Source organism: Azolla caroliniana, unplaced genomic scaffold, assembly GCF_043228905.1.
Source record: "Azolla caroliniana isolate FFs.n. ecotype wild unplaced genomic scaffold, voAzoCaro1.0.p SCAF_17, whole genome shotgun sequence".
Taxonomy (NCBI): domain Eukaryota; kingdom Viridiplantae; phylum Streptophyta; class Polypodiopsida; order Salviniales; family Salviniaceae; genus Azolla; species Azolla caroliniana.
Window position 1 is genome coordinate 13,832,348 of NW_028230452.1, and position 22,149 is coordinate 13,854,496.

At 39.5% G+C, this 22,149-nt stretch overlaps 2 protein-coding genes and 1 pseudogene across 3 annotated transcripts; 1 reads left to right on the plus strand and 2 right to left on the minus strand.

Moving 5' to 3' along the window:
• The first annotated feature begins 2,634 nt into the window (after positions 1-2,634).
• LOC147853208 (uncharacterized) lies at positions 2,635-3,571 on the plus strand. Its single transcript, XM_087332807.1, has one exon. It carries the CDS (start codon positions 2,722-2,724, stop codon positions 3,301-3,303), a length of 582 nt encoding a protein of 193 aa, XP_087188933.1. The 5' UTR covers positions 2,635-2,721; the 3' UTR covers positions 3,304-3,571.
• A 1,828-nt stretch (positions 3,572-5,399) lies between these two features.
• Positions 5,400-18,367, minus strand: LOC147853209 (S-adenosyl-L-methionine-dependent methyltransferases superfamily protein). Of its 2 annotated transcripts, none has more exons than XM_087333240.1 (8): positions 18,000-18,367; positions 16,184-16,328; positions 16,014-16,104; positions 15,515-15,930; positions 14,612-14,743; positions 14,462-14,529; positions 13,854-13,915; positions 5,400-5,838 (listed from the first exon to the last, which is right to left on the minus strand). In XM_087333240.1, exons 1-8 carry the CDS (start codon positions 18,233-18,235, stop codon positions 5,693-5,695), a joined length of 1,296 nt encoding a protein of 431 aa, XP_087189366.1. In that variant the 5' UTR covers positions 18,236-18,367; the 3' UTR covers positions 5,400-5,692. The 2 variants fall into 2 exon arrangements, with proteins under 2 accessions (XP_087189366.1, XP_087189367.1); XM_087333241.1 differs by having other exon boundaries at positions 16,184-16,317; positions 18,000-18,140.
• A 1,883-nt stretch (positions 18,368-20,250) lies between these two features.
• LOC147853210 (mitogen-activated protein kinase kinase 9 pseudogene) lies at positions 20,251-21,759 on the minus strand (annotated as a pseudogene).
• Between the last annotated feature and the right edge of the window lie 390 nt (positions 21,760-22,149).

Sequence of the window (22,149 nt, forward strand, 5' to 3'; positions counted from 1 at the left end):
TCTCCTTAGCCAATTCATGCAAACACCGTGTGATACTCACTTGGATTGCGCTAAGCGAGTTCTACAATATGTGAGCGGCACAATGGATTGTGGCATCCTCTACAAGACCGCAATGCCAATACGACTCGAGGGGTACACAGACGCGATTGGGCCGGCTACAAAGCCGATAGAAGATCAACCTCCGGATTTGTTTTTTCCCTCAGCAGCGGAGCAATATCCTGGAGCAGCAAAAAGCAACCAACCGTCGCTCTTTCGAGCACAGAGGCGGAATACAAGGGCGCGACAGTGGCCGCCTATGAAGCCATATGGCTCAAAAGGATACTCAAGGATCTGGGCGTACCCATCAAGGATCCGACTTCCCTTTACTGCGACAACATGAGCAGTATTTATCTAGCTCAGAACCCTGTGTTCCATGCGCGGACAAAGCACATCGAAGTGCACTATCACTTCATCCGAGAGCGCGTTCTAGCTGGCAATGTCGACCTACAACACATTAGCACGAATCTTCAAACGACCGACATCTTCACTAAAGCTTTAGGAGCCGACAAGCTATGGCAATTCATGATCGATCTCGAATTGACGATCCCTGACCTGCCAAGCTTGAGGGGGAGTACGCAAGACACTACGCAATAACGTGTGGATTCCGCAACCACGCAACGAAGCCGCGAAGAGCTGATCTACCGCGCAAAGCCGCGAAGAAAGACGCAAGCCGAAGCACAGACTTCGCAACTACGCACAACGCAAGCTGGAGCACGGATTCCGCAACTCCACATAAATGCGAGTCGACGTGGACTCCGGAACGCTAGTCGAAGCGGATTTCGGATACCGTTTGAAACCGACCCAACTTGAGCTTGAGGGGGCGTGTTGAGAATCAAGCTCAACTTGGTCTAGTGTGTGAACTCACCTTGAGAGTGAATAGACACTCCAACGGTCAAGAGTCACCATTATGTCACCTCTTTGTATTCTAGCATTTAGTATGAGTCATAGAATCATATTCTATGACACATAACTTATGAGCTTTCACATTCCCCATGCTCCATGAGTCTTGTAGTTAATGAAGAGAGAGGGTGACTATATAAAGCACCCTCCTCTCACCTTGTAATGTAGTTGAGTCTTTCTCCTTTGTTAATATACTCTCTCTCTCTCTCTCTCCATCTCATACACACACACACACACAGTTCACACCTATTCCGCTACACAAGAATCACCATTGATTCTTTACACTCGTCAAGGACCTCTAGCTACATGATGCGATTACCCAAATTCCACATCTCAATAGTCAGTTCTTCTACTATGGGTGAAAGTTTATGCTTATCCACTATTGTTGGGGCCATAATGACTCCATATATCACAACCTCTTGCAAAATTGGCAAGAAGGCACATTAGTTTCCAATGGATCAAGATGAAGTTCAAACTCCTCACCACATCCTCAACACCACCTTGCGTCCCTTATATGTGAAAAGCGTCCAATATGTTATTGTTCCTCTTAAGAGTGTGCAAGAGCACTTATTGTTGTGCCATTTATGTGTGTATGTGATTGTACACACATATGTGTAAAGATATGCTTGTGGTTGTACGATTATTAGGATGTAAGATATTTTTGTGTATGTGTGTCATGTTGGTGTAAAGTGCTTCCCCTTCACCCCTAACGAGGTTCAATTCCTTGACCCTATTGTTCAAATATTCGATTCTTTCCATTTGAATTGCCTTTTGTTGTTCTTTTAATCTTCATTTGAATTCTTGTGCTTTATATCTTTCTTGTTTAGGCCTTCATTATTAACATTAAGTGATTAAGAGTGATCCAATGAGCTTAAGCTCGCGTGGGTGTGTTTAGGCACTAGGTTTTAATCTTTTGTTGTTCTTTTAATCTTCATTTCAATTATCTTTTGTTGTGCTCTATCTACTTCTTGTTTAGGTCTTCCTTCATTATTAACATTAAGTGATTAAGAGTGATCCAATGAGCTTCAGCTCATGTGGGTGTATTTATGCACTAGGTTTCGAGTTTTCTTAGTCGTTCTTGTTGTTTGCTCATTGGTTGAGGAGTGGCTTGACATACCGCTCCTACTCATCACGCCAACAATAGAGTGAACATCATCCCTATCCTCGTAGATCTTGGCTTTAGGACAACTATGGGTAGCTAGAAGAACAAGTGGCGAGGACCAAACTTTTACACGTGTATCGATAAAAAAAGCCTTACAAAGAACGACACACCCCACCACCACCACCACCACCACAAAACCCCTAGGGTTTTGTTCTAGCTGGCAACTAGTCAAGAGGAACCCCAAGAACCCACCCACCCCCCCACCCCCCCACCCCCCGCCCCCCGCCAATGGGGTACCTCATGGGTGAAAAAAAGCTTCTTCCCGAGCAGAGCATCATACAAGACTTGTAGTTCGGGATTCGAATTTTCCGTATGTCGAGCAGGCAAGATCTTCTTCTGCGAAAGTGGCATCACCTCACCTTGGGCAGGCAATGCTCATTTGTCCGGGGTAACGGGAGACACACACAAAACTTCAATGCCGTGGACACTCCCTCTCCCCAATTTTTGCCTCCAAAACTCTCTCATTTGAAATTCTCATAATATGCTCTAACATAATGTGTTAAAGAGGAACTGGCTGTAATCTTTTTTGTGTGTTAGTTTCTTCAGCAGAATTTGGGGGGAGAAACCCTAAATAGTCATATCTCTGTCTCCTTGGCCTTTCTCCTGCACGAAAGAAAGCCATGGATCCTCGGAGCTTCTTGAGAGCCATCGAATCACAGCACTTGCTGCAGACCAGCAGCCTCCATGGCATCCAAGGCCTCAACGGCCTCCTCAACAATCATCTTCTCCCTCTGCCTTCTTCTTCTTCAGAGGATCCATCCAACAACGCCGATCATCGTGCCCGTTCCCAGCGTCTCACTAAGCTTGCTCGCGAGGAATCCCTACTCGAGGCTCAGGTCATACAGATCATCCTCTCGGACGCCTGTGAAGAAACGCTCAGACCGAACTCTCGCCGATCCGTTTCTGTCGGTGGGCACAGTATATGTGTCGTCTTTCGTGATGATGTCGCCTCTGGTTATCGCATCTGGGAATGGCATGGCCATATCCTCATCTTCGATGACGAACGAGGATATACCCCGGAGTATATCTACGGAAACTTCTTTCAACTTTTGCAGACTTGTGTCAATATAAATGGATCTAGTAACAATGATAGTATCCTTAATGGCGTCGGTCTCAATGCTGTTATCCTGAATGGTGATTCTCAGAGCCATGAACAGGTTGTTCATCGTGCTGCTGCTTCTTCACAAGCAAAGAAGAAATAACAATACAAATTCATGTGGTTTTCACATCCTCATTTCTTCTCTCTTCTGACGATCATAGTGTATGTGACTGTATGGCTCTCCTTAGGGTCTGTGTTCCGGAAGTATTATCTCATTAGACTTTTAGCTACCCGTTTGTATGATGGTGATGATGATAGCGATGATGATCTCAATGTGTTTTGCATAGATATTTATCTTGCAGATATGCCGCCATAAGCAATGGAACGTACACCATTTGTAAAGAATCATAACTTCGATGGTTGGCTATGGAGTTGCATCTACAACTATATATGTAGTGATGGGTTTCTGATTAACTGTAGCTGGTAATGGAAAAGGAAAACTGTTCAAATCTTTTGAATTTTCTGGTTTACTTTTGCATGGTATACAAGTTCGCAGAATCAATTATGGTAGAATTCAATCCTGTGATCATCTTTGTTTAATTATGCTAGAAGTTCAATATAATTCCTATATTCCGCTCCTCCTTTACAGTAAGAGAGAATGGTTGTTCCCATAATATCTTTTTGAATGTCTTTTTATTCTTCTGGACTAGTGCACAGCATTTTTATGTCATGATGAACTTCAATCTCCATGCGTTTTTCATAGTTATGTATAAGCTTGTAGATCTATATCCATTGCAAAATAAAGGTTTCGGTGATGCATCTGGAATCATGAAAATTATGTTGTAGATCCACCAAAATAAAGATGTCAAGATTCACTGTGGAATTTTATGATTTAACAAGGAAGGAATAGCAGGGAAAAGGTTTTGATCTGTATCCTATAGTTCAGAAACATACAACGAGAATGACATACTAGAGCTTTACATAGATAAGAAAAAATTGTTTTATCTTTAAGTTGGTTCTCATGTTAGTTTCAGAATCATCTGAAGTTCCTTCTGTATATTCAATCAAAATACTCTAGAATTAATTTAGGTTTAGGGTTTCTTACAAAGGATACCCTGTTTCAAACATATTTGCAACCTGTTTCAATTGGTCTTTGTGTGCTTATATGACTTTCCACATTTCCTTTGCAACCTGTTTCAATTGGTCTTTGTGTGCTTATATGACTTTCCACATTTCCTTTGCAACCTGTTTCAATTGCACAGAGCCCCTGCATCGCTACCTTCCTGATGGTTTTAACATATTCACAGGAATCAGTCATGATGCCCCACTGCATGTATTGTCCTATGGAAATGCGTTCTATACTGTCATACTATGTAATGGAGGCTTTACGCATCAATTCTCTACAGTATTGTAGCATGAAATATAAACAACACACGCACTTTGGCCTCCATGCTCATGAAGCTTTCTTGAAACATATTTGCAACCTGTTTCAATTGGTCTGTCAATTTAGTTATCATCAATTGGTCCGTCAATTGGTGTCTGAATGGTGTTTCATTGACCCAGTTATCATGTATTAGTCTTGAGTTTTTAAAAATCATTATCATTCATTGATTTAGTAATATGATAATACATTTAAGTTTATTTTACATTTGACAACATAATCACTCAATTTTGTTAATCTTTGTATGTCCTCTTAAGGTAATGCATTCAAAGGCTAACAGATGCATTACCAGAATTCACTTGAATCCCTGCAATCCTAAAAACCCTAAAATTTCCTGTAAACTAAATCATTTTAAGGTTAACAGAAGTATCACAGTAATTTAACATATCTGACCTTCTGTATTGCTTTGCAAGGCCTAAAGCCCTAAACCCTAAACTTCCGTCTAAAATTCCTTGCCATAATTCAACATATCTGCACGTCTGTATTTCCTTGCAATCCCTAAACCCTAAACTTCCATCTGAAGTAAGGCATTTGACGGCCAACTGAGGCATCACCAGAATTCATCAGATTAGTGTTTTTGTATTTCCTTTTAAGGTAAAACGTTGAAATGGTTAACAGATGCTGCCACAGCTCATATGTCAGGGCTTTTGTATTTTAAACAGCAACACAGTTTAATTTGTCAAGAACTTTTTTAAAGATATTTCCACAACTTACAATTTGCAATATGTATAATTAAGTTTGCGAGCATGCCATGCATTTTCTCTGTATTCACACCTTATTTACAAAGCAACTGAAATACACCAGACGTTATTCAGAAATTATGTGCAAACTAAACAAAACTTTACATTAGCAGATATTTATGAAAGCAACTGATATACACCAGAATTTGCTCATAAATTATAAGCAAATTCAAGAAAAGTGAGCACTATGAGTTCTAGAATAATTGCCTCAATATAGTACACTAAGTAAATATGATCAGTTTCAAGACGCACATTCCAGCTTTTCGCATTAATAGAGTTCTTACGTAAGTACTAGTGGATTCAAATAAACCAAAACTGTGTTGATATCGAAAAATGTATTGGCAAAATAATGCAGCAGGATACAATCATTCCTAAATGTGATTACGATGCTTCCTAATTTTTGCAATAAATAAGCCACTTGTGCTAGAGCAAAGGGGATCAAACCGCAGTGTATATGCCAAACGCCCAATTCGGCAAGGCCATTTGTATAGTTTCGCATCTTCAATCTCCACCAGCTCTGGATCATTCCACCACATGCATTAAGACCATGATTCCATATATACAGCTTTTAATTTAGTGACATAAATTCACAATATTTGTAATCACCATCAGTTTCCTGTGGTCACTAAATTTCTCTCTCTCTCTCATAGGGTTTTGTCCTACAATGGCAAACACTCGTAAGGGGGCCACAAAGTTTAGGAGTATGATCGATATGAGCCAAGATTACCAACGATTCTTGACATTAATGCAATAAATTCAGCCACAATGGAGAAAATGCTTGAGTCACTTGATTTCTCTCCAAAAAGCAATAAACAAGCAAGGTGAAGAGATTAGAACACTAATGAAGAGAATGCTACACTCCAAATTGTTGTCATTGAGAATGAAGGTCTTAAGAAAATGGTTGCAAAACTTGAAGACGAGATTCAAGAATGCAAGAAAGCTCTATTGAAACAAATGAGCACCTTAACAAAATTGAGTTAAAGAATGCATTAAAAGAGGCGAGAATGGACACGATGAGGTGGGATGTAAGTGAGATAAAAAATGTATGCACAATGTAGTCATGGGCCAATGTATGTGGTGGGAATGTGGTATCAAACTCATCTATTATGCATTTGATGCATCAAGATAAAACTGTAGAAAGCATAGATGTTTGAGAATTGAAAGAACGTGAACGAGGATCAAAGAACAGTGTCATCTGTGGTGTTGCTCACTCTGGAAAAAGGCCTATTGTATGCACAATGCCGGATGATACAAAGTGAAGGATCATAATCAAAAATCATTGGGTATACCTCAAAGGCACACAATGCTTGGTGAGTGAAGATCATACTATCTCACAACAAAATGCCCGTCGTAAAGCATATGAAAAAAATTGAAAAATAAAGTTAAGGATGTGCCTAAAGACAGAAATGTAAGCAACTAGGTCACGTGACCTATGGGACTAATCCACGTCTTCTACGTCTATGCTTTTGGAATTGCAATGGATGCCTATGGAATGCAGGATTTGGCATAAAGGGGTTCATTAATGATTCGAATATCAAAGGAGTTCATTAATGATTCGAATATCACACTTCTTGTTGAAAACATAGGAGCATATCACTCGATGGATTTAAGGTTTAGGAAACTATATTGTACACTCTTTAATATAGGCAAAAAATCCAAGACAACGAAGAGGACAAGGGGTGGCATTTAAGAAGGAAATGATACATAAATGGTACATATGACACAAAAAAGAAACTAATCGTTTGTCCACTTTTGCAATTAGATGTTACACTCCTTATAAAGATTCTAACTTTTATGCTTGTTTGGATAAAGATAAACCTTTTGCCAATTTGGACGATGATATCGTTTGGTGACATGAATACATGTACAAGAAGTTTCCAAACTTGATCCACAACAATCTTTCATGCCACATATCAAGGATGCAAGAGGATATCCAAATGTATATTTGTTCTTCTCGTGATCAAAAAGATCCGGACCAATTTGGGAAGTTACTCTTACAAATGTGCAATTGTATTGGAATGCTTATAACTTGGTGAATGGACACTCGATCATAGGGCTTTATGTATTGACCTCCAATGTGTACATGGTTTGATTGTGAGAAGGAAATTGAAGATAATAAATAACCGCGCTTGAGCATGAACCTTAAACGAGTGCCCATGTATTCCAAGATGGTTGAAGATATGTTACAAATGACAAAGATACAACATGGTGCCACTAGAATGCAAATGAGAAGCTTTGAATTAAGCTATTCTGTCATGCACAAACAAATGTTTTTCGACTAGGCACACATCTTGTAAATGCATCAAGAAATGTAGTCCAAAGAAAAATGGTTTGATAAAGAATGTCATGAAGCTAGAAGTACCTTATGATTTTGGACGTAGTCGAGTATAAAGAAAATTATCAAAAGCATTTGCAAAGGTTTATTCAAAGAAAGACGAATATGGGAAGTTACTCAACCATTTCTCCAAATGCAAGAGAAAGCACATGTATGTGCTAATTTTTGGGGAAATCTAAAGGGGAAACGTGTATAAAGGTTGAAATGCTCGAATGAACGGGAAAGGAAGCACATGCATGGATAAGTGATATATGTAATCATGCATCGCAATATGGTATGCCCTATGATTCAACTACAAATTGGATCAAACCTTAACAGAAAGGTGGAAATGTAAATAACGGTTGGCTTGCTAATGGCAAAACTATTTGGATGTATAATGGAATCAAAGATAAGTGCATGGCTAAAAAAATAAGATGGCTTTCAAAAATAACATACCACCATTGATCACCTTGTCACCCTTCAAGTATTAATCGAGGAAAGTGACTTGAGAGGTAAAGGTTTATATTGTTGCTTCATAAACTACAAGAAACTTTTTGATATGGTACCTCGTCAGCATCTTTGGAGGCAAATGGAAGAACTCAAGGTGTCAAGTGAATATATGCTTGTAATTTCTTGAAGTTATGAGACGGTTATATGTTCTTGTTGGGTTCTTGCTTTGAATCCGAAAAAGCTTACCCACTTTAGGGTTATGAAAGTATATATAGACAAGGGGGAAAATCCTCCTAAAGAGTGAAAAAATGCCCCTATTGCCGTAAGTGTGTTCACACACATCATTGTCCTCAGTGTGTTCACACATCAATGTCCTAAGTGTGTTCACACACATCACTACCGAAATATGTCAACAAATCCCCCTTGGGAGTGATGCGGTGAACAAGGAGCTAGCACTCATAGAGTCAAAAAAAACATGCAGGTCTGGCGGTAGTGTTCCCCCATTGGGATAAAACAACCCAAGTGGCCAGGTACCACTCAAGTAGCAAAAGATGGGCTTAACTACCTGCCAATGCTTAACTCCTGGGCAATGCATAAACATACTCATCTGAGAGACAGCAAACTGAATATCAGGTCGGGTTATGCATAAGTAAATCAAGCATCCAATTGCCTGTTGATAGAGAACAACATCAAATGCATCTCCAGCATCATGAAGGCTCAAACGTAAACCTATCTCCATGGGGGTGGCAATAGGTTTACCGTCTTCAAGGCCAAAACGCTGCAATAATGTGTCAATGTATTTTGATTGACACAAAGCTATTCCACCATTAACTTGCATAAATTGAATGCCCAAATAATGATGCAAATGCCCCAAATTTGACATCTCAAAAGGGGCATGCAAATCAGCCTTAAAGTCAGCAATATGCTTCTCATTGGGACCAGTGAGCAACATATCATCGACATACACAACCATGATCAGAAATACATCATCAGCACGCTTAGCGTATAAGGTGCTTTCATTTGGACTATTCTCAAACCCAAATGCAATCAAATAGGCATGTATCTTCTCATACCAAGAATGTGGTGCTTGCTTTAAGCCATACAATGCCTTTCTCAACCTGCACACTTTGTGTTCATGCCCTTTCTGCACAAAACCACGGGGTTGGGATACATACACTTCCTCATGAAGATTACCATTTAGAAATGTTGTTTTAATGTCCAATTGATGTACATTCCAACCACAATGAGCTACAATTGCATAGATGCTACGAACATTAGTCATACAACAGGTGAGAGCAAAGGCCTCATCAAAATCAATGCCTTTTTCTTGGGCATAACTTATCACAACAAGCCTAGCCTTATACCTGTCAACTGTTCCATCAGGTTTACGCTTCAGCTTATATACCCACTTAGTGCCAATAGCCTTCTTGCCAGGAGGCAAGTCACATAAAGACCATGTACCAATCTTCATAATAGCAAATTGGATTTTCCTTTGTCATACCATACACGTTCAGGTTTATTATAGTGCTTCTTTTGCATTAGATTGTTATGCTATGGCTGCCTCTAGTCTTTGTGATGAGAATGAGCTTGTTTCTTTTGATGAAGCACAAAATTCAAAAAATTGGATGGCTGCTATGCAATCCGAATATGATGCACCACTGTTGGGTTCTTGCTTTGAATCCCAAAAGTTCTTTGCGTATAGGCGACAGACTTTCGAATTTTTTCACTAGCACTATTAGTGCTAAGCTAAGCCAGGATGCCCACTCTCACCAACTCTATTTGGTCTATGCATAGATGAATTGGAAGAAACAGGTGCCCAATTTGTAAAGCAAGGCGTTGAAGAAGTTCTCATTGGAAATGTATGTAGTCATCATGTTGTTGTTGTATGTGGATGATGTCGTGCTTTTGCAAATACTTTAGGAGATGCACAAAAGCTTATGAAGGAATTGGAAAAAAATTGCATGCGCATTAAATCAAGCGTCAACAACTCTAAAACAAAGATAATGATTGTGAAAAGGCTAATACAAGATAAACTATGCATTATGTACAATACTGAGCCACTTGAATGTGAAAAGCTTCAAATATCTTAGCCTTGAAGTTCCTTCAAATCATAGATTGAATGAAGGTGTTACACGACACTTAGAGGCGAGAACGCGAACACATTATGCATTTGAGAACACATGCAATCATGGAGATATTAAGTGTTGGGTCCTCAAGAAATACCTTTTAGACACTTTGGTGACACCGGTGCTTCTCGATGGGGTGGAAGCATGGGGGGTAGCATCCCTAAATCTACTTGGAAAGAGTTTGGAAATGTCCACAAACATTTTCTTACAAAGTTACTACGAGTTAAGAAACAAGCACCATACACCCTCTTGCTTGAGACAAGATAATTCCCCATTGAGATCATGGCCATGGAAAGGGTTGTTGATTACATGCTTGAGGTTCAACAAAGCCCCTCACACCGACTTTCTAGAATCGCATGGGAAGCAAGCAAAAAGTTCCAAAAGACGCATAAAAGCAAAATTTGTGTTCCGATTGGATACAAGATATGGAAAAATGGTTTGGTAAATGGATGCAACACACTTGCTTCATGATGCATCATTGGATTCCTTTGTAAATGAGGCCTTTTTGCAACGCCAATGTATCATTACATGGGACAAAGGTGGAGGCTCACACTTCACACATTATAGTACACATGTTACACCTAACTACAAAACCATATTCTTCGTAAAACAAGGAAACTGTACACATTGATACATGTTAGAGCCCATCTCATTGTCTGTCATTCAAACCACTGCTTACATTTGACTTAGTTCACATGCATTGTGATGTGTGACGGGATGTTGGGGCACAATTGATGAGAGTGGTCGACTATGCACACGTTGCCCTAAACAACTTTGAGAGTCTGAGTATTACACTTTGATTTGTTTTTTTAGTAACACTTTTATTACTAGTGGGAAACCTCAAAGTGAGGTGAAAACCCACAAAGAATAAAGAGAAGTATACAAGTGTCAATTAGACACTAAAGAGGTTAGAAGCACTCAAAAGTAAAGAGTGTAAATTTGTAGTGCGATGTCTCTAAGTCGCAGACAATCAAACAAAGATTGCTCCAGGGATTGATTAAGAAAGCTAACTTCATGTGGTTGGTTTCGATCAAGACCTTGCTATTGCGGGCAGTCGAGATGGTCCTTGATAATTACAATGGGTGTCACAATAGAGTATGGTCACCCACTAACTAAATGGGTAGTGGAACATGTTGAATTGCCAACAGGCAAGACGAACACTCTACATAGGAACGAATTTCCACTTGCTCTAACAAAGAAAATTGTCACATTAGTACTCCCTTCAACTTTCGTAGATATGCTTTCATTCCATGCCTTCCGTCAAATACAGAAGCATTGCGCATATCCCAATTATGATACAATCCCCAATACCTCAAAAAATAGGAAAACAATATCTATCTCTAATTTTTTATTTTGGATCAATCTGTGTAAAATGTGCAAACACCCGTTATCTAGGCGTCAAATAATACCATGATATAACTTGTCAAATTTGAGAAATGTAACTTCAAATCTAACAAGCAATCAAACATTGTATAAAACAATGAGTCCATGACACTTTAGAGCTAATCCCAAAAGCAATCCCCTAATCAAAACTCTCCCATGAAGACCTTTGCTACACGTAGAATGCTAACTACGTTTTGAGATATGCCACCACTCGTGATCAAATTTGTGAGTTTTCCATTCTTCTTCAACCTTAGATAATAGCCATCCAAGGGAGCAATCATACGAAAGATTAGTAGTCACTTGTAAAAATGGCGTCTGACACAATAAACACTGATCAATCCACAGTTGTTCTCCTGTTTCTAAAGGTAACGAAACTTGCATTAATGCAATATTTTGTAGTTGTTTCTAGATAAACCCATAATTAGGTGGGATGCATAATAATTCTCTCTCTCTCTCTCTCTCTCTCTCTCTCTCTCTCTCTCTCTCTCTCTCTCTCTCTCATGCCTATCCAAACTGAGTTCCTCTAGGTGGTCATGCATCCACCTAGGCTCTCTCTCTCTCACACACACACAAAGTTTTATGCCCTTGAGAGTGAACAAAAGTACATATTGAAGAATATTTAGATATACACGTAGATAGCAATGGGCACGGTTTCGACTCAAACTGAACCGAACCGTTAAACCATGGTTTAACAGTTTATTGGTTCCAAAAAATTTAATGGTTTGGTTTGGTATGGATTTTCGATAAACGGTTCAGTTTGGTTCTAAAACTCGGGTTTATAGGTTTATAGGTTTGGTTTATAGGTTTATAGGTTTTTGGTTAACTTTTGTTTTACCTTAATAGTTTATTGATTTAATGGTTTTTTATTGATTTAATTAATTTAACTTAAATGTTTATTTAATTTAATGGTTCAATTAAAGTTACTTTTATTGATTTAATAAATTTAACTTAAATGCTTATTTAATTTAATGTATTTTTGTTTATTTAGATGTTTAATTAGTTTAATTTAAGTGGTTAGGTTTAAATTTTTTATTAAAAGGTTCGATTTGGTTTCAACTTTTCCCTAAACAGTTTGATTTTAAATGGTTTGGTTTCAACTATTTCTTAAATGGTTTGGTTTCAATACTGAGAGTTCATAAACGGTTTGGTTTGGTTTTTGTTTTAAATAAACGGTTCGGTTTCAGTTCAGTTCGGTTTCTTTGCCTTGAAACCGAACCACGCCCATTGCTACACGTAGAGGAAAAAGACAAGATGGCATAGCATGAATCTATGTTTTACGTAGCCTTGTACAAAATGGAGAACAGCCCACTATTGCAACCACATTAATACTCCATACTCGGAAAATTGCCAAGGGAAGCAAGCTGATGCCCAAGCTCACATCCAAACACCCCTTGCACACCATCACACGGATGCACACTCATACAATGAAAACAAAAAATGCAGGTGGCTGAAAATTCAGCAAACAAAATATGTGACATATACTGCCATGCCACTATTGCAGTGACAATAATACTCCATACTCTAGATAATTACCAAGGAAAGCAGGTTGATGCCCAAGCTCACATCCAGACACCCCTTGCACACCATCACACTAATGCACACACTCACACAATGAAAATAGAAAATGCGGATGGCTGAAAATTCAGCAAATAGAATATGTGACCTATATTGCATCAACAAAGCAGAAATAGAAGAACGAGTGACTTTGGAATGCCTCAAATATGAGGACATCAGGCATGATTTTCAAAAATATTCATATAAGGTTGTATTGGCTTTCAAGAAATCTTTTCTTAGGAACATTCTTCTCAAGGTCATACCATTGATTGGTTTTACGTTCATTTGAGAGCAACTCCATGAAAATATTTTCAGTAGTGAGGCAGGGAACTTCAAGGAAACTTTTAACATGATAAACCAAACGCCATAAATTCCCTAACTATTAGATACATCTGGTTATGAGCATCTGATGGGAGCTATGTTAGCCGCATAATACTTCTATGAAACATGCAATGATTCTCACTACGAAGAGCACTCATATTGTGATGACTCCACTGTTCTCGGGCCAACGCCGCGAGGTTCAGCTATGTATGCTGATCTGTGCTTTATTAAGGAATCTTTAATCTCAAATCCATATAAAACATACTACAAGATACCTCTTTTCTGTCAATCATATGCATTGCACATACAGAGATTTCTAGGATTCCGTGCTTGCGTTAAGTGATATTATAACACTAAATTAAAAAAGCATTTCAAGAAAGTCACCTGCATTTGCATGATCAGCCAAGAACTTTTCCACTACTTCCTCATTTTGTGCTAATGTGAAGCTGCAACATAAAAATAGGTATTAGGAAATATGAATAAATAAACCTAAAACTTTTCATAATCACATATATTGCACTAAATAACTAACACTACAATGATCACGAAGATGAGTTGTGAAGGCATATCACAAGAAACGAAATTTACACCACATACAAGCTTAGGGACTTCACTAACAAATGACAAATAGAGATTGACAAGAGTGAAAGATGATTCGAAAGATTCCTCAATTAGAAATGAGCAGACAAATAAATGGTAGTACAAATATGAGATTTCAGAATATTCTAAGAATTGTTGAAATTTATTTATGGGAAAGACTCTTAAATACCCAAGTTTTTCTTTATTTCCTCCAAATGCAGTTTATGTTCCCAAATGTCAGGATCAAACCCCTTTCAAGCAATTATATGTGCCAATTCCCCACATCTATCCCACATTCATCATAAATCAAAAGGACATTCCAAGACTAAATGAAGTTAACAATTCCTCATTATGTCAATCCACTATTCATATAATTTACAGACGATACGAAATCTCCTTGACAGACATCAAACCTGCATGTGCTGTATACAAGTGCTCCACCAGATTTCAACAATCTAAACCCATTTGTGAGCAACTGCAGCTGTAATCTCCATCATGTTGCCAACTCATTCAACTTTCTTCAATAGCAAAAGATAGAATGCACAAAGATGATGTATATGTACCTGAAGCTTTGTAATGGAATCTAGCCGATCGTTGTCCAAAAGTCGCCGCTCAAGAGTATCCCAGCCCCATTGCTCATATTTAAATATATGCTTCAAAGACCCATCATGAGTGCATTCAGCATCGATCAACACCTGAAATTAATGTATACATGACCTTATGGACTAGACAATACAAATATAGGAAGAAAATCAATCAAGTACACAATCCATGAAAGAATCAAGACCTAGAAACTTCATGAGGAGAAGGTTTCTATCAGGAAATTTTGAACGGACATGAAAACTCTGGTGCATTAAAACATTTGCCATTATTCTATAAAAATGGACGAAACTTTAAACCCATATTTATTAATGAAGACTTTGCAAAGGTATCATATGGTGACTTTCCAGGAATATAATCCATCCTCCATGCTCCTCTACATTACTAACTTCATGTTTGCTCTTCCATATAACACTGGTCTCTTTGAGGATTAAATGGATTCCGAAATGCTCTAAGAAGCAAATAAAATTGCATCCCACTTTCGAATGTTTCGTTTGATGTCAAGCTCAAAGAAAGTTAAAAGGAGGACACAGTTCAGATACTAAAATCAGCATAATATATAAGAAAATCAGGCTTGTTTTCCTCAGGTATAATTGAAGAGACTAAAGTAATGATTCATAGCATGGCATAACAGATTTTTTGCTAATCAGTAAGAAGCCATGAGAGCATAGTACAAGCATGAGTAGATGGAGAGCATGCTTGAAGAACAGTACAATACAAACCAAAGTTCCAAATGTAAGTACTTCAAGACAAGGACTATTTTGGGTCAAATTCACAGGCTTCATAGGCTACAATCATCGAATGCTTCAGAAACTCCATATCCACATCAATTAATATTGCATATTTACATCAATATAGCTAAATACCTTGTCATAACCATACACTGACCCTTCCTTTTCATTTCTGCAGCCATTTTCTAGGATTTGTTCCTTTCTCAATCCAATAACACCAGAATCATCGCCATAAAACAGTAGCTGTGGAGTTCCTGCAGCATTTCCTGATCTTGCTGCTTTCTTTTCCTTCCTTGTCTTTGGAGACTTCCACTGACTGTAGACAGCAATTGACCCCTCTTTTGTGAATGATGTGCCATTTTTAGCTATAGACTGGTGAAGGGGAAGCAATGTAAATTGTGTCCCATCTGCTACAAAAAGCCGAGAATGCTTCCCAAGACCGTACTTGAGAAGCATTGTGCGGCAAGCAGCCAAACGGTGTTTAGCAATATCTACTCCAGTTAATGTGCCAGACCATCCCAGAATTTCAGCCATCATGCAAAGTTTAGCTCCTGCAATTTAGGAAGACCTTATATAACCCTTCATTCCTTTTTTTATTTTGGTAACAGAAATGTAAAGATGGGGATCAAATAACCTGGGGCTGCACATAGATCAAGGACATGATCACCCTTCTCAATCCCCAATGCATATACAGCTGCACCAGACGCTGCATCCATGCCAAAGATCTAAAACATGTAGAAGAGACCAATTAACACTCATTGTCAAGAAAAACAATGCTTTTAATCCACTAACTTAAAATTTTACCTTTCCAAGCTGATATGCTTTGGAACTGGAGATATTCACTTCTTGAGGGAGGCTATAAAAACCCTTTAGCCATGGAAGGAGCTGAAGCTTACACGATAACTCGGTCTCAACATCACAAACATCACCTTCAAACCCTGATTTAATCCTTATGTATAGTAATTGTTATGATAAGTTCATTATATTTTGGACGGGATAGGCAATTAACAAAGAAGATAAACATCATTCACTTTATTCCTTTCTCTCATAACTTTCTAATGTGTTTATGCATCATTATATAAGTCAGTACAGTTAAATGGAATTCAACAGAAAAAATGTATATATTATCAAAGGATGAACATGGATAAGATATTTGTTACAGCTACAGCGAGATCCATTTGTGGTTCACTTCATTACTTTGAAATGTTTCTCTTACATTATTATTAGTTTAAAATGTTTGTAGCATTATGATCATAACAATCTGAAAAGGAAATTTCATGTTTTATCTTGTCTAAATAAAATGTGCCACTCCTAGAAAATTTACTGAACCAGTAACATGACAGAAAGTCTGATGGAAAGTCTTACATATTACACAACACCAAACCAAATATAATCCCTTAGCTTATCAAATATTCAATGTTTTACTCCTGGATAAGGTACAAATCTCAGAGTATTCTGGCAGCATCAAGACAAAATCAAGTGGAAATGCTAAACATATCACAACATACTATCTGATTATAATCCTTTACCAGTCCACCATCATCTTTTATGCAGGATAAACCTGCAAAGGTACAGTAACTTGGAAACAAGAAACACAGACATGTATTTGTCTCAAGGTATTTACTCTAAAGACCCGATTGAAACCATAACATGCAAACACATAACTACCCCTAGGTATTTTAACCTAAAGATGTAGAGAATCAGGATGTCACTTCGTTCATAGAACAGCTTGTGTTTCATTTCATTTAGAGTCCTTTGCTAACTATCCATCTGAGTAGGATACACATTTTTACTATAGAAACAAATCAGTTTAGCTCAGTTATAAGGCTCATTTGATGCTCTGCACCATGTTTTCTAGTGGAAAGGCTTCGCATATCACAGCACACAAACAGAATAGAACCCTTTCTTATGTTGATTATCCATCTTTCAAGTAGGATGCACTTTAATGTATACCATGCGTGCACCACAATGTACTTACTCTAAATATCTACAGAATAATCAGTTCTATCCATTAAAGCAACTGCTTCATGTTTCCAGTCATGTTCTGTAGTGAAAATGCCTTCACATATCAGGCCATGCAAACAGAGCAGGATCCTTTGTCATGTCAATTATCCACCTTTCTAGCAGGATACACTTTAACTTGTGTATTGTTTTCCAAGATACTTATGGCAAAGACTGAGTGAATCAGATTTTGCTTCATTACTAGACCTATTTCTTATTTCCTACTTCAGATTCTTGAAAGTTGAACGAGTTGTTGCAAGAAGTTGAATGCGTTCTTGCAAGAAAAATCATACCTTAGCTGCATTCCTAGACCAGTGACAGGTTCTCCTCTAGGATGTTGCAGAAGTTGAATGCGATCAAACACACAGGAATATGTTTCTTGTTGAGTTCTTGAAAGCTGAAACTGATTCTCTCCAGAGGTTTGGAAAAGGGGGGTGGAAAAAGAGAGAGATAGGAAAGGCAGCTTCGGTCTGAGACCGGTTTCCATGTTTCCTTTCACAGTTTGTTTGTTTCTTATTCCGATTCCTGGGAGTGTTCTTGGGAGAAAGTTGTAAAGAGAGAGAGAGAGAGAGAGAGAGAGAGAGAGAGAGAGAAGGACATGGATTTTTTCCAAACATACCTTATGTAGCGAGGGAGGAAGCGAGCGGCGGAGTAGATGGAAGGATCGATGCCACTCCTGGCCAGGTATTCGAGGAACGGAGGGGGAAGATGGTCGATCGGCGGCGTGGCGGTGGCGGTGGCGATGGCGATGGCGGTGGTAGTGATGGCGGCATGAAGAGGCGGGAGGGGATGGTCGAGGTGGAGCAGAGAGGGAGAGGAGGAGGAGAACAATGGGAGGCAAGCTTCGATCCCCATGAAAGGGAAGCAGGATCAACAGCCGCTTCTTCTTCTTCTTCTTCTTCTTCTTCTTCTTCTTCGTCTCCGTCAGTCTACTGCGTCTTCTGATGATGGAAGCTTCTGCCTGCCATTGTAACGCCTGATGATGATGAAGATTCTCACACAGACAGAGAGACAATTGGCGGGCGGACATTGTTAGTGTCCGTGGCGGGCCGGGCGGACATTGCTCGTGTGTCTGTGGCGGGCAGCCATCCAATGAATCAGGTCCCCATCCGGCCGGCCATCGTGACCAAGCTGCAGCCACACTCACTCATGCTAATGACCAGCCATCCGACAATCCGAACCCCACCCGCCCGATATGCCAAAGGCAAGGCCCCGCCCACGGCCTATGGCATTTTCCACACAATCTCTTCATGAAAGCGATATGTTATAAACACACACAGACCGACCTTGCATCGGAGAAGTAAAACCAAGCACGTCATGCACAATTACACAAATGTGTAATACGTGGTAGCATTACAGAGATGCATATTACGTGGTAGCATGCGCATCAAGAAAATGCATTGACTTCGAATCATCCCTACATAATTTGTAGCGTACGGGCACATTATCACTAGTGTAGGTACACATACCAACAATTTTGTGTGCGTGTGTGTCTTATTGTTGTGCGATGATTTTGTATCGTGGACAGTTTAAGCAATCGGGAATATGTATCGGTACGAGAATTGTCGTGTGGTGGGAAGGAGAATATGTATCTGCAATTAGTGCGGTTAATTAGCCATTAGCACGTCTTCGTAATAGGCGGGAAGGCAAGGGGCAAGCATGGTCATAGAAGTGACCAGTCTACTCTTGATGAGGGTATAATGGACACTCTTTTGGGAAGACGTTTTGTCGGTGACTAGGGTATAATGGTCACTCTTTCGAGAATATGTTTTGTCCATGATGGGGGCATAATGGCCACTCTTTCTAGAAGATGTTTTGTTCGTGACAAAGGTATAATGGCCACTCTTTCGGGAAGATGTTTTGTCCGTGACGAGGGTATAATTGCCCCTCTTTCGGGAAGATGTTTTGTCCGTGACGAAGGTGTAATGGCCGCTCTTTCATGAAGATGTTCTGTCCGTGATGAAGGTATAATGGCTGCTCTTTCATGAAGATGTTCTGTCCGTGATGAAGGTATAATGGCCGCTCTTTCATGAAGACGTTTTGTCCGAGATAAGGGTAAAATGGCCACCCCTCTTTCAAGATGACAGAATGTCTAGGACAAGTCCGTCCGGCTGCTCAGGGGCATTCTGAGAGACTAAACAGAAACTCCAAAAAGGGCATGTCTGAGAAACAAATTAGTATCCTATCAGATCACTCTTTCTCTCTTTGAAGGGTTTGATTTTTCTGATTTGAAAGCCAAAGTGGGGGGGTCATACCAACTCTCCAATACCTTGACTGTTCTCCATATCTATATACATATATATATACATATATATATATATATATATATAAACAATACAAAAGTCGTTGAAGGAGACACCAATGATTTTATTCAGCCTTTGTTTAAACATTCTTCAATGACCTACTACATTGTATCAAAACACACAGTGTTTTGTGATTAGAAACACAGCATTACATCAACGGCAATCTAGCAGCTTCCTCCCAATCCAAAATCAGTAACTAGATTTGGCCTCAATGCTGGCTGTAAACAAATCTGATTAAGGCAAACCAATGTGTAGATTATTTGCTTCGTGAATCGTTGCACAGAGCATGAAGGCTATGAATGATCCCATACCAATGCATTGCATTAAAGTAAACTCTCATGTATTGAGACATAGTATCGAAACCCTAGCGAGCTACCAGATAGGGTTACCACCGGATCATCATAGACATACATTGTATAAAACCCTCATTTTCACTTTATATTTACATAATTAGAAAAGCATCCTCACCACCACTAAAAAGCCAAGGATTTCCCATACCAAAACACAATCACAGGTACCAGGCCCTTCAGTGTCACCATAATCACTATCACAGCAGAAGATATACCATTGTACAAAACACTACTCTCTTTATTATTAAACAGTTTCATGTGGCAAAGCAAGAAGGTTCTGACCAACCCCAAACCATCATCATTACAGAAGCCACTAGTGTCCATAAAAGAACATAATAAAATGTATAGGATCATCATTCGACAATGAAAAATCGGCTTCTTTGAAGCGTTTCTTTCTCCTTCAGATATATATATTTATTTATTTATATAGCTAACAACATTAGGGCCATTGTGACATGGGGGCAGAACAAAGCCTATATCAAGAAAACCCCATAGATCCATAGAACATATAAAGCTTATATCAAGCAAACCCCATATACATCTGCTTTTCCATTTTGCTTTTTTATGCTTTTCTCTTATAAAGCAATTGATTCAAGCAAGGCCGAGATATCACAATGCGCCCCATCGTTATCTGTGGATGTGATGAACGGGTGCGAAAGGAGGGCGCAAGCGCGGGGACGCCGGGCGGGGTCCTTCTGCAGACACCTCATGATGAAATCTCGGAAGTGGGGAGAGAAATGGGCGGGCGGGGTGGGTGGGTCCCGATAACAGATGGCCACCATGAGGCTCGGCCAGTCGGCCATTTGTCCGCGCTCGAGGAAGGGGAAGTGTCCCATGGCACACTCGAGGAGGCTGAGGCCCAAGCTCCATATGTCCGCGGCATAGCCGCAATAGTTCCCGCCATGGCTATCGGGATCGAACCTCTCAGGGCTCATATATGCACATGTCCCCACAAATGAACTGCACGGAGCAATGGTACTCGCCAGTACCGTACTTACCCCGAAATCAGCTATCTTCACCTCTTGCCTATGATTAATCAGGAGATTTGATGGCTTTATATCTCTGTGCACTATCCTATTTGAGTGTAGATAATCCAATCCTCTCAGCACTTGCCTTGCCACTTCGCTCAAATAGAATTCAGTTATGACACCATGTGTCTTCAACACATTCGCTAGAGACCCACCATCCATGTATTCCAAAACAAAGGAAATCTCGCCTCCTTTATCTGAGCTTCCATAGCACCTTACCACATACCTAGAATGAGATCTCCTCAGTATGTTCATTTCTCTCAGGATTTGTTTCCTCACAGAAAGCTCATGCTTCTCTTGGATAACTTTGAGGGCATAGATGCATCCTGTGCGTTTGTGTTGGACTTTGAATACCTTTCCACTGCTCCCATGGCCGAGGAGTTGAAGCTTTACGGTGTCTTCAGGAGCGATCTCCTCGTGTTCTGTCGTGGACAGGGGGTGTGAAGGACGAGGTAAAGGGAGAGGGAGAGGGAGAGGAAGAGGGAGAGGGATTGATTCTTCTCTGGGTGGGATTAATGGTAGCTTCAATCCTTTCAGCCTTCTTTCTTTAGTAGACATGGTGGGTTGGATCAAGAGATCTGCGGAATCTCTTCCAGCAGGCTATGTTGGTAAGCAGATTATATTCAGAAGGAGCAGAAGCAGCAGCAGAGGAGGGTTGGGAAATGGAGGAAGAAATGGGTTTAGGGAAGGAAGAAAGGTCTTTAGGGGGTGAGCATGGATGCGATGGAGACACAACCCATTTTATATACATATGCATAACGAGATAGAACAGAGACTACAACGCGTTAGTCGCATATATCTCATGGTATGTATGTATGTCTATGTATGTCTATGTATGTGTGTGTGTGTATGTATGTATGTGTGTATGTATGTATGTCTATGTATGTATGTATGTATGTCTATGTATGTGTGTGTATGTATGTATGTATGTGTGTATGTATGTATGTATGTGTGTATGTATGTATGTATGTATGTATGTATGTATGTATGTCTATGTATGTATGTGTGTAGGTAGGTAGGTATTTCTATGTATGTATGTATGTATGTATGTATGTATGTATGTATGTGTATGTATGTGCATATGTATG

Excerpts from the sequence above, each read along its gene's own strand:
- LOC147853208 (XM_087332807.1), top strand. The coding sequence starts at position 2,722 with ATGGATCCTCGGAGCTTCTTGAGAGCCATCGAATCACAGCACTTGCTG.
- LOC147853209 (XM_087333240.1), bottom strand. The coding sequence starts at position 18,235 with ATGGGGATCGAAGCTTGCCTCCCATTGTTCTCCTCCTCCTCTCCCTCT. Across the intron at positions 16,105-16,183 it reads AAGCATATCAGCTTGGAAAG|ATCTTTGGCATGGATGCAGC; the intron begins GTAAAATTTTAA and ends TACATGTTTTAG. Across the intron at positions 14,530-14,611 it reads ATTCCATTACAAAGCTTCAG|CTGCAGTTGCTCACAAATGG; the intron begins GTACATATACAT and ends TGGAGATTACAG.